This window comes from Stenella coeruleoalba (assembly GCF_951394435.1).
Source record: "Stenella coeruleoalba genome assembly, chromosome: 1".
NCBI lineage: Eukaryota > Metazoa > Chordata > Mammalia > Artiodactyla > Delphinidae > Stenella > Stenella coeruleoalba.
In genome coordinates this window covers 144,126,951-144,139,866 of record NC_137169.1, presented here as the reverse complement: position 1 = coordinate 144,139,866, position 12,916 = coordinate 144,126,951, and the positions used below count along the sequence as shown (strand labels likewise).

The 12,916-nt window shown below is 40.1% G+C and overlaps 1 protein-coding gene across 4 annotated transcripts in view; it reads right to left on the bottom strand.

Annotated features, from left to right (window-relative positions):
* Positions 1-448: 448 nt before the first annotated feature.
* The window catches only part of MIA3 (MIA SH3 domain ER export factor 3), a 53,684-nt gene continuing 41,216 nt past the window's right edge, over positions 449-12,916 (bottom strand). For 2 of the 4 annotated variants that reach the window (XM_079902912.1, XM_079902913.1), the window contains 11 exons: positions 7,755-7,856; positions 6,633-6,693; positions 6,498-6,533; positions 6,352-6,419; positions 6,128-6,228; positions 5,821-5,958; positions 5,041-5,109; positions 4,836-4,915; positions 2,730-2,880; positions 1,472-1,714; positions 449-796 (listed from right to left, as the gene is read on the bottom strand). In XM_079902912.1, coding sequence (XP_079759038.1) covers positions 576-796; positions 1,472-1,714; positions 2,730-2,880; positions 4,836-4,915; positions 5,041-5,109; positions 5,821-5,958; positions 6,128-6,228; positions 6,352-6,419; positions 6,498-6,533; positions 6,633-6,693; positions 7,755-7,856 — 1,270 coding nt within the window. In that variant the 3' untranslated portion in view covers positions 449-575. Of the gene's footprint in view, positions 1,715-2,729; positions 2,881-4,835; positions 4,916-5,040; positions 5,110-5,820; positions 5,959-6,127; positions 6,229-6,351; positions 6,420-6,497; positions 6,534-6,632; positions 6,694-7,754; positions 7,857-12,916 lie in introns of all 4 variants that reach the window. The other 2 variants (XM_079902914.1, XM_079902915.1) reach the window with 1 other exon arrangement.

Sequence of the window (12,916 nt, the reverse complement as noted above, 5' to 3'; positions counted from 1 at the left end):
CACGGTGCAGACTTCAGTAGTATCATTACATCACAGAACTTCAGAGGATGCGAGAGTATGATCTAGCCGTGAACAACAATATCAACCTTTATAATTCTGATTTAATTGAAATCTTAAACTTCTTGAAATGTGCTACCAAGTTACTATAGTTTAAAGTGTCTGATGAGTTAGTTCTTAGAAACACTGTTGAAAAGACCTGGTACAAGTAATGGGTATAGCAAGTATGATGCAATCCTAGCTTCTCAGATTTACTGATTTTTAAATATAAGTGCCAGTATTCAAACATGAATTTTGGAATAGGATCAATCAACAAAAAGAACTGAGTTCAGCCCATGGTTGCTGACCTAGGGCATGTTACAAGCCTCACAATCCTAAATCATTCTTTCTCATCGTATTACCTACTCTTTGCCCTTTTTCGCCATATTCCTTGAAAGTCAGCGGCAAGGTATAGGAGAAATAACAGACTCTCTACATTTTTTAAAGAAATTTTCTTACTTTTATGGTCATGACACATCATTTTCATTTTTCTGTTATGCACCCTAACGCAAGAACGGTAAAAGCAACAGAATATCAGGTCAAACAATTCTTGCTACATGTAAACGCATACTCAGAAAACCATTCTCAACCAGGCAGAGCCACAGAAAGCACGTGAATGCTGTCCAAATTGGCGAACTGACTTCTCTGAAGTAGAAGGAAGACATATCAGTTGTGGTGCTTCCCGGTGACTTTGAGGTTGAACTCAGGAGCGGTGAGCCAGGGAAGTGTGCTGCCAGGTCACCATCTTCAGTTCTGGGAGCTTGAGTTTACATGTTTCCAAAATGGTACAAATCTCGTGAGAAAACAGTGAATCAACAGACACTTGGGAAATATTAATAACCAAATTTTTATGAACTGTTACTACAAAGAACTTCAGCAAGAGGGGAGATAAAAGTTTAGTGATCTTTTAGTAAACACTTTTAGCGTAACAGTCGTTGCGACCAGATATTTTTTAAAAATCAAGCTTATAAATACGGTTGCTCTGTATTCAACTGGTGTACACTAAAAATAGGATAATAAATGGAAATACATGTTCTTATAGCATTTCCACAGGAAATGTTCATATTTTTCACGACATCCTAAATCATTTAGCAGTTACATATGCTACATTAACTAAAACACAGGTATTCTTTATTGCACATTTCAAAGTTTTAAGGAGGCTCTAGCTTACAAGGTGATTTTTACTTTGGGGCAGGGGAAATGATACTTTTTAACTGTTTGGCTCAAAAATGCACACTGCCAGGGCAGCTTAGTTCTAAAAACAAACCTTTTAAAATCAACTTTTGGATTTTGAAGCCAGTGAAAATCCTCTACTGTCATGAACAGTGCACAGTCCACTTTCTCTCAGACTAAATGTCCAAGGTCAGTTACGGGCTCTGTTTGAAAGCCTGCGAACAGCCCTGGCTAGTGCTCTGAGAGGCAGGCGGGGGCTCACCTCTGGAGCCGGAAGCCGGTGAGTCTCTTGCAGCAGAGGAAGGTGGATAATCCTGGGGGCCGTGGGTTGGGGGTGGTAATCGGGTACCAGGGATAAAGTACTCTCTTGGGCCAAGAGAGCCTAAAGGTCTAAAAGGTGCGTGTCCTGCTAAGAATTCTCGAGGGTCAAGAGGCAGGTCCCGTTTTCCTGGTGGAACGCCTGGTGCATATTCTCTTAAGCCTAGTGGTGGACGCAAACCAGGACCTGGAAAAATTAAAATTCAGTCACGTAACTACATATGAACATATCTAAATTTAGATGATTCCATGTATGTTAATCTTTAATTCCTCATACCCCTGGAAGTCAGGTGGTGGCATCCCCACTTTATAGATGAGGCAAACTGAGGCTCAGCAAGTTTAAGTTACATGCCTGTAGCCAGCCAGCCATGAAGCAACATAGGCTGGATTTAAACGTGGCTCTACCTGGCTTGTGGTTTTTTTCGACAACACAATTCTGCTGTCTTTATCTCACAAGAGCTTGATTTGTACTTAGAAGTACTATATATCATACTAAGACAATAGATTATGAAATAAGGGCTTCACTGTTAGTAAATTTTGATAAGGGAAATTCCACTGTTACTGTATCAATTAAAAACTCATGCAGTAGTCAGCATGGACCTACATATGCCATCAAAATCAAGGTGTCTGCCCTGCTGGGAAAGGCCTTCCAGCTCCACCTAATTAAATTCAGCAACATTCTACCTAGTAGCTATTACATTCTACCTTCTCTTTAACATTTCCTTCCTATTTACTCCCAAGGTGGGGAGTGATGGATTAATCTTGCCTTCTTTTATACTCTGTGACCCGTTGCTTATACTTCCATTATGGTGATTACAAGTTTTATGTTGTATATAATGTATGTATGTGTCCTACAGGACACCTTAAGCTCCTGGAGTTAGGAGAGTTAATTCCATCCATTACGGAGCCTAGTATGTAGCCAGAGATGTTCAAGAAACATAGGCAGAAATAATATTTCTGACTTTCTATGAACCGCCCATTTTCCCTTGTCTACAAGAGATACCTACTGCCCATCTCAGTACAGGGAGATTATGCAGCACCCCATGTGTCCTGAGAAACTGGCAGAAAAGTTCAAATGTACTCAGCCAGCTTTACCCTTTCATTGCACAGCCCTGCATAGCAACTGTTAAAATTTCATCAAGGATTAGAGTGAAAAGATGAATACACTTCACAAGTCCATTACTACCGTTCAATCATCGTACCAAAGGGCGGAGGAAGTGGCCGAGGCCCAAAAGGCCCGCAGAGTTGAGGAGGTGGTCCGTATCGAATGGGCGGCAGTAGAGGGCCTCCCACGGGGGAGCTCATGAGGGGTGCCCCTGGAAAAGGCGGGGGCCCTTTTGCAGCCGTATTAACCTGCAAAGGAGAAGTAATGAAAGTTCTGAAACGCTTGGATATGACAGATAAAAGCACCAACACCAGTAAAAGCTAAAACCCAATGAAGCAGATGTCAGGCATTTGTCCAAAGAGCGAACTATGGCAACAAAACTCTACCCCTCCTATCTGTCCCACTGACAGCTCAGGCGGGTTCAAAGAATGTCAGAGGAGTGAACACTTCCACCATAATCATATTATTGCTCGTATGGGCAAACAGAAGAGGATGCAAGAGGACTGTCAAAGGATATTAACAGAGGCGATTCCCAACTAAGAACTAACAATCATACCATACACACAGTAAACTGCTTCTAGGGCAGCCCCTCCCTCCCGTCACCACAATAGCTCATTTCTCCATATTAAGAGTGGAAAGAACAAAAGGGAATGAAAAATCCATTTTCTACATGTAAGAAGAGCTAATATTCAGAGTACCTTCAATTTCCTTTCATGTATTGTAAGATCTCACCTTGCTTTAAACATGAGGGAACAGAGGCACAGAGAGTATTAGATACCTTGCCGAAGGTCACACAGCACATAAGAGGCTGGGCTGGAACCCACTATCAGCCTGACTCCAAGCCAGTGCTCTTCCTCCTCTGCCCCTGCTATCAGAGGAGGCTCTACTCTCTTTGAAGTCAGTCTGCTACTTCAAAGGGGTCTTGGGTCTTAGCCAGGCTGCCCTGGGACACAAAGAGCTCTCAAGCGATGTGTATTCCTGGAGTCCTGTACTGGAACTCGCAAGTATTTCCCAACAGAGATAACGTTATATATACAAGTTCAGCAGGCACAGCTCCAGCATCCACCCCCATTCACCAGTAATGCCGTCCTTCACATTACGAGGTGCTGACCAATCCTTCTCTATAGAAGCTGGGTTGGAAATTCTCAATAATGAAAATATGTATCTTGATGTCAACACAGTAAAGCACTGTGAGGTACAATCAGAGGACTTACCAGCTGTCGCAGCTACACAAGTTACAAGAGAATACACTTATGTGAACATAATTTAAGGCTACTGCTGGGAACTAGCACAACAGGTAATTAAAGATTTCCACTATTCAGTACTTCACTTATAGCAAACATCCTCTGTTACTGATCTGTAATTTCAGATTATTCAAAATAGGGCTTGCCTGGTATACCACTAGAGATATTCTTTTTTTTTTTTTTTTTTTTTTTGCGGTACGCGGGCCTCTCACTGTTGTGGCCTCTCCCGTTGCGGAGCACAGGCTCCAGACGCACAGGCTCAGCGGCCATGGCTCACGGGCCCAGCCGCGGGATCTTCCCGGACTGGGGCACGAACCCGTGTCCCCTGCATCGGCAGGCGGACTCTCAACCACTGTGCCACCAGGGAAGCCCAAGATATTCTTAAATAGCACACTTCCAAACAAATACATAATGATGATGAATTTACACAATATATGATGAACTGATTTGCCTTAGAGCACTCAACACCGAAGCACACAATACAGAACTGAAGTGATGACTTTTCACATTTTAAGGTTAACTACAACAGATGCTCTAAAGAGATTAATCACCTAACCAGAACAGGAAAAAGGAGTGAAAACCAACCAACCAACCAGACTTCAGCAACCCAGCAACACTTCCAAGTCAACAGTAAGGTCAGTATTGCCATGCAATTTAAAGCAAAGCAGATTAGTGTCATGCTCCTCAGCTCCTCTCCAGAAACACACCAAGTAAAAAGCCCAGTTCAACCTACAAGTACTTAGTGCTACTGGATGCTCAGCCAAAGACATAATGCTGGGAACTGAAGGGCCTTCAGGCTCTTGGGGAACAGTCTGCTTTTTCAAAAAGTAAATGAGATGGTATAGACATAACAGAACACACAAAAGGGAGATGGATGAGGCAAAGAGAGGGCGTTGTAGAGAAAGTTAGATGTTTTCCTGAAATACCTAATTACAACTCAAAATGACCACAGAATTTACCTTGCCCTCATCCATCACCTTAGAGGGGGAAGAGCTTCTTGAGCTACTGTTCATCATGGGAGCTGCACCAGATTCTGGATCTGTGGGAGGCCAGAGAACTGATTTAGACTTATTCTGATTTGTATACTCTGTGAAGAAGAATACAAAGTCCTCTACCCACCTCCTCCACAATTTGAGACTCTTTGAACACACTTAGGTCCCTTACCAGAGGCAGAGGGTTTCCCAGATGCCTCAGATGACCATCGAGGACGAGGTAGAGGCCCATCCACTGACCCTTGAGAGAGAAATAACAGCCCTTGCATGAATTTTTCAGAATAAACCAATTGTGGACAGGTCAGGTTTCAGTTCTACCCAGAAAGCAAAATTTAAAGCGGGTCTCCCAATACGTATGAGGAGAAATCACTAACAATTTATGCACAAACTTAAAGAATTAAAATAAGAACTATCTTGGATTGAAAGACCTGCACGTTAATAGCACTGGTCAGGTACTTCAAGCTACAGGCAATTGTATAGGCTGTTTTTTCAGTCTATATGTAATCTGACTTCCATATCTTACCAAGTATTATATTTATGATTAGAAACAGACTTATAGCATTTCACATTAATGAGAAACAGATGTACACTGCATAAATTATATAGTTTTAAGGCTACTTTTATATAATTCAAGAGAAGAACTCAACAGAAGTTTAAAGATAAAGGCCTATACTTCACAGCAAAAATCTGAAAAGAAACAATAAGAATAAATGATATTTATATATCTGTTTTACACATACACTTATACATGACAAATAGTATTGTTATAATAATAAGTGCTTTTTGTTCTAAAGCAAATCTAAAGTAGACTATCCACCAAGACAAAATTAAGAAATCTCCTTCTTTATATATTGGACAGACCCAAATTCTCAACTGCTGCTTGCATCAGAATTCTCGAAGAAGGAAAAAGCTCTTGAAACAGTTTACTGCAAGGTAACACGTCAATGCTCACCAAATTCACTTCGAGGCATCTCTCTTCGGTTAAGCGTAGCAGACAGAGGTCTTGCGGGTGGGTCTGCTGTCAGTGGCGGAGAGCATTCTCCACCACTCACAGGAGATGGGCCAAAAGAGCCATTCTGGCTCAGAGGACCTGAAGACAACGGGCAATAATTACCACTTTAAGTGAACCTTCTTTTTCTAAATTCTTGGGATTATTTCTAGGGCATCATAAATATTACACACATATTCAGAAGTAAAAAGTAGTTTAAACACATTTTCCACCAAAAAATAGACTGCAGCCCTTTAAAAGTGCTCCCTACCTCTCCGTGGAAGGTTTTGTGTGTTGGGTCTTCCTGGCATTGGTTTTATGATCACAGGTTCTTCTTGCAGCATTGCCATCTTTTGGGTTAGTTCCAGTAATCTTGAATATAGAGAAAGAATGGATTTAAATATGAAACAGAAAATTAATTCCTTATTGGATACCACACAGCACAGCCTTTAGAAACTCTAAAACACACTGAAAATATGTTTTAAAATCACATACTTGTGTCTCAAGTTGGCAGCTTCTCTTTTCTCTTCAGCTATGGCTCTTTCTGCAGCACGAGCTTTGAGCTATTGGAGAAAAAAAATATCCAAAATAAGCCGTGGTAGACAACACACAAAATAAAGAAAAGAAAAAAAAAATCTTACCCAGTTATCGTGAGCTTTTTTCTCATGAGTAGCGATCTGAAAAAGATAACACATAAAAAAATATGTTCAGAGATTCATTATAATATGTATTAGAAAGCAAAGAAGTCTGCTGCTGCAGGGCAGTATAATTATTACCTGGTTTTTAAATGAGCGCTCTGTTTTCTGTAATTCTTCCTCCATTTCTTCAATTCTCCGCCTAAGAATTAAACTTGCTTTTATCATTTAGAGCACAACTGAATAATATTTTAAACAATCTCGCCATGTTCCCTTTTCTCTAACAGCTACAGCTGTACCCTTTCAGACTTCATCCATATGTATAAAAACACATTCTACATGGCTGTAATAAGAGTACAGTGTGATCAAAACTAATACTGCATGATTTCCTTCCTTATTATTTAATAGCTGGAGATTCTGAACTGATACCTTATAATTTCCTTAACTGTTCTCTTCAATATGTTCTCAAACAATCCCACTATAAATATTTTTCTCCATAAAGCTTTTTCTTCCTTTAATTATATCCACAGAAAATTTCCCAGAGCTATGATTACTGAGTCTATCAGATGGCATGATCATTTTTTAAAAATTAATTAATTTTATTTTTGGCTGCATTGGGTCTTTGCTGCATGCGGGCTTTCTCTAGTTGCAGCGAGTGGGGGCTAGTCTTTGTTGCAGTACAAGGGCTTCTCACTGCGGTGGCTTCTCTTGTTGCGGAGCACGGGCTCTAGGCGTGCGGGCTTCAGTAGTTGTGGCACGTGGGCTCAGTAGTTGTGGCCCGCGGGTTCTAGAGCGCAGGCTCAGTAGTTGTGGCACATGGGCTTAGCTGCTCCGTGGCATGTGGGATCTTCCCGGACCAGGACCTGAACCTATGTCCCCTGCCTTGGCAGGTGGATTCTTAACCACTGCGCCACCAGGGAAGCCCCGGCATGATCATTTTAATGTTTTTTTAAATACATCATACAGCAAACTGCCTTCCAAAAAGAATTTCTCTGATATATAAAACCACTCAGAACTGTTGGCATGAACCAATTTCCCTTACAGTCTTGTCAGTATTGGGTGTAAGGAAATTTCTGTGAATTTAACACTTTTTCCTTTGTTAACTTAAAATTTATTTTTTCTCATGTTAATTAAATCTTTTGACCACTTATTTCTGCCTCTGTGCCATTTTGTTCTACACAGTGTAAAAAGAAACAGTTTTTTTTTTTAAAGCCAACAGTAGTTTCATCAGCCACTGACACCCTCCTCAGAAGCTGAACTCACTTGTAAGTTTTCACTTCCTCTGCTGCCAAAAGCGCCTTTTCATCTGCAGCTGACAGCCGCTGCTCTTTTTCTTGCCGCTCATACTCTTCTTGACTCAATTTCCTAAGATAAAATCAGTTGTCAAATGAAAGTGTTTCTCTTGCTCTCCCAGCCATCTGTCTGAATGCCTTGTTACTTCCCATCCTCTCTAAAACACACATACAAACAAGTCATAGGAAGGAATTCAAACCTGCCACTTACGGATAAAAATCAGACTCTGGCCTGTTGGCAAATCACCTGCATTTTAAAACTTTTCCTCATAATTCTCTATGTGGAAAGCCAGGGCTGATCAACCTAACACAATTAAACTTATTAGGATAGAGCAGGGGATAATTATTGCTCTTATTTCTACCATGGAAAGACCTGTAATTACTTCTCTTACTTCAATCTTGGAAGGATTATTTTTCAATCCAAGACTGGTACCATGATAATTAGCCCCCAAAAAGCCTTTTAGAACATCTTCTAATTGTGGAATTAACCATAGATTAATTCCACACTTCAGATGTGGGACTCCTACTGCCTATTTCAATAGAATTATGATTAAAGGAAAGAGAAAAGTCTTAGAATTGGCCATGTCTACTGGATAGAAAAAGAATCTAAGCTCTCCCATAATCAGAGTATCATCTACTGGAAACTGGTTTTAACCTACTAACCTTGGAGCTCAAGATATCAATCTACTATAACAGAGATTGCAATGGTAGCAACATGGCTTTAAAATGCTATTTTCTTGTTACCCTTGTACTTCTTTGACCATAGTTCTGATTCAAAAGAAACCTGAGACAATTTCTATGAAACAGAAGCATAATCAGAAGAGCTATAGTAAAAACAGTTAGTAATCAAAGAGAAAAAGGGTTGTATATTCTTTTGTAATTGTCCATTCAATACTCAGCATGTCTTATGAATAGCTATAACATACTTTACCTAGTAAGATGCTAAAGATAAAAATAAGGGCAAAGTACTATCCCTACACTGAGTTTGCAGTTTAATGTGTAAACGATGTACCTAACAACAGAACAATCCCTAACTCAGGAAGAGATGTGAGAAAACTGGGTCTTGAAAAAAGATCAGAGAGAATTTTGCTTCCAGGAATGAATGAGTTAGTCTGAGAACACTGAAAATAAATAGAACATTCGACAAAAATATAAAGAACATGCTTGAAAGCATCAGAGAGCTAATATATTAGCTAGTAAGCTAATATATGAGGCCAAGATCTAGTAAAAAAAAAAAAAAAAAAAAAAAAGGAATCTCAGAATTACAAATAAGCCTGGCATCTGAAGCCACTTTTCCCCTAGGTTCACCCATGCACTTAAGACAATGTAGAGATATAAGGAGGCTACTGAATAGAGTTTTCAAAATATTCCTGGATCATAGAAAATGAAGTGGAGCTCAGGGCTACCACTGAGAGGGACCCTAGTAAAAGCCCTGGGCTTTAGGTTGAGGCTAGAAAGAGTACTTGGAGTACCAAATGAGCAATGCAGTGTCCTTTGAAGGAACTAAGATTTTTTTTTTTTTTTTTTTTTTGACTGCGTTGGGTCTTCGTTGCTGCATGCAGGCTTTCTCTACTTGTGGCGAGCGGGGGCTGCTCTTTGTTGAGGTGTGCAGGCTTCTCACTGCAGTGGCTTCTCTTGTTGTGAAGCACAGACTCTAGGCATGCTGGCTTCAGTAGTTGTAGCATGCGGGCTCAGTAGTTGTGGCTCACAGGCTCAGTAGTTGTGGCGCACGGGCTTAGTTGCTCTGCGGCATGTGGGATCTTCCCGGACCAGGGCTCGAACCTGTGTCCCCTGCATTGACAGGTGGATTCTTAACCACTGTGCCACCAGGAAGTCCGGAACTAAGCCATTTTTGAATGACCTCTATTGCTGACTGGATTAAAATAATGACCACCTGCTAGAAATAAACTCAAATCTTTTCTCTAGGAAAACAACACCATTCTAGGCCTCCAATTCCCTCTACAGTGTTTGCCACTCAATCAAAACTGTCTAGGCACTGTCTAACACCCACAAGACACTGTGATTAAAATCTAAAAGACAAGAGGAATGACCCATCGAGGATCCGCATAATGGAATTATCACACAGACTTTAAAATAACTGTGCCTTATATATTCATGGACGCGAAAGTCAAGATTACAAATTTCAGCAAAGGATTAGAAACTATAAAACTGAAACACAGTAACTGGAATTAAGAACTCAATGAATGATTTTAGTAGCAGATTTGATAACTGAAGTGAGATGTTAGCACACTGGAAGACAGGTCAGAAAAAAATCCGGAATGAAGCAAATATAGGTAAGAATGTAGCAGACATAGGGGAAATTATTTTTAAAAAGGTTTAAATGTAATCTCAGAAGAAGAGAGAATGAGGCAGAATCAACATATGGAGAAAGACCCCAAAATTCAGGAGGTGCTGATGACCTCAAACAGCATAAATGCAAAATAGTTAGGGAAGGGGAGGGGAAGGAGAAGAGAAAGCCAAACCCAAACATCCACACCTAGGCACCGCCCAATAAAACTGCTGAAAAACTGAAAGCGAGCTTTTAAAGGCAGCAACAGCAGGGGTGAGACATCCGAACAGGGAAAATAAGAGTGACACTGGATTCCTTAAACTTCAAAACCAGAAACTAACTGGTTATCTTTAAAGTGCTGGAATTAAATAACTGCAAAAATCCCAGAGCCAGAAGAATATCCTTAACAAATGAAGTCAAAATAAAGACGTTTTCACACAAAGATAAGGTGATGAAATCCGTCAGTAAAGGACATTCTTCAAGTAGAATGAAAGTGATCCCAAATGGAAGACCAAAGGTGTAGGAGAGGATAAAGAACTACAGGAACTACAGGCAGACCTCAGAGATATTGAAGGTTCAGTTTCAGACCACCACAATAAAGCGGAGAAAGAAAGTGAGTTTCGGAATTTTCTGGTTTCCCAGTGCATGTAAAAGTTATGTTTACACTATACTGTAGTCTATTATAAAGTGTGCAATAGCATTGTGTCTGAAAAACAACATACAAGCCTTAACTATCAAATACTTTACTGCTGAAATATGCTAACCATCGTCTGAGCCTTCATAATCTTTAAAGTAACATTAAAGATCACTGATCACAGATCACCATAACAAATATAATAATGAAAAAGTTTGAAATACTGCGAGAATTACCAAAATGTGACAGAGACACAAAGTGAGCAAATGCTGTTGGAAAAATGGTGCCCAAAGACTTGCTTGACACGGGGTGGCCACGAACCTTCAATGTGTAAGAAATGCAGTATCTGCAAAGCGCAATAAAGCAAAGTGCAATAAAACCAGGTATGCCTGTATAAATATGTGTGTAAATCAAGTGAATATTGGCCGGGAAGCACTGTAACAGACAATAAAAACATCTTGTGGAGTTTAAGTATACAAAGAATTAACGATGCAGGAGCATCTTAACTCAGGAGGGAGTTAAAGCCCAGAAAGAGGTAAATCTATTGACTAAGTCCAGGATACATGCTGTGGTCTTTAGGGTAAGTATATGAAGACAAGTAAAGCAACCAATAACTACCAAGCTTACACAGGGGAAAAATAGAATTATTAAAAATATTCAAATAATCCAAAAGACAGAAAGAAGAGAAAAAGGAACACAGAACAGGCCATCAAATAGAAAGCAAATACCAATATGTAGATTTAAACCTAAATATACATTTAGGAATTACATTATAAGGAAAAAATGAGTACTCACCTATTTATTTATTTATTTATGCCACAACTCACTCTAGAAAAGATTTTAAGGAACATAAACATTTGAGTAGGCAGGAGATTGCCAGGTGGAAATAATGTAAAAGGACATTTTTACTACAGAAAAAGCAGCATGCATAGCTACACAGAATCTCAGAGTGGCATGAAGGAACTGTGGTCAGGTCAGGCTGCATCAGAAGGAGCTGCAGGAGATGCACCTGGAGAGGCAGCTCAGGACAGCTGAGGGGCCCTGTGTGCTTGCCAAACAGTCGGAAATTGACCCTGAAGGGAATGGGGGGGCTCCTCGACAGATTTTAAACCACATGATGATATACAAAGACTTGTATTTTAGAAAGTTCCTTCTAGCAGCTGTAGACTTGGAAGAAGAGGTTTAAGAAAGAGAAACTGGAGATAGGTGATTAGTTAAGGGCTGGCAGAAAAGATGACTTGGGCCTGACCACACACAGTGGCTTTGGGGATGAAGTGCAAGCAATTTGTGCCCGGACATGGTGACTGAATGGATGCTGGAGGAATTGAATAAAATATTGCCACACTGACTATATCATAAAGAAAGACAATTGCCATTTAGGTGATTCAGATGACTACTGGTGGCAGAGAAGTGCCTTTTTTCCCCCCAATATTTATTTATTTATTTATTTGGCTGCGTGGGGTCTTAGTTGTAGCTCGCGGGCTCCTTAGTTGTGGCTCACAGGCTCCTCAGTTGTGGCATGCAAACTCTTAGTTGTGGCATGCATGTGGGATCTAGTTCCCTGACCAGGGGTTGAACCCAGGCCCCGTGCACTGGGAGTGCAGAGTCTTATCCACTGAGCCACCAGGGAAGTCGCCAGAGAAGTGCTTTTTAAAAAATAATAATAAATAATGAAATGGGAAATATTTATCTGAAGCAAGTCAGGTATTTAGAGCTAGCCTGAACAAAACTTGGAAAATCTAAACTAATTTCTTGGTGAGCAAAGAATTAGAGAAAAAGTTAGTGGTATGGTTCCAATGTTTAATGGCATCTGGCAATAGCAACCTAAGCATATGAAAAAGATTAAATTTGCTTAGCAAAATAAGCCTGCTCATAGACTGCTATAAATGCCAAAGAGTGAAGTATAGGAGCAAACACAAATCGCAACCGCCACCAATAAACTATTTTAGAGGATTCAGGTATTTTCGGTGGAGAAAACTGGAACTATGAAAGTATATCTTTCAAAAGATATCTAACTCCAAATTTGAGATGTATATTTCAAAAGATTAATACCTAAACGTACACATGAAACAGGTATTTCTTTTTTTTTTTTTTTATGGTTTCCATATGGTTGTCATTGAGAACACATGCAGTTAAAAAGTTAGGGGCATGTGCTATAGAGTCAGAAAAACCTAGTACAAGGCCCTGCTTCACTATGATGTGATACTGG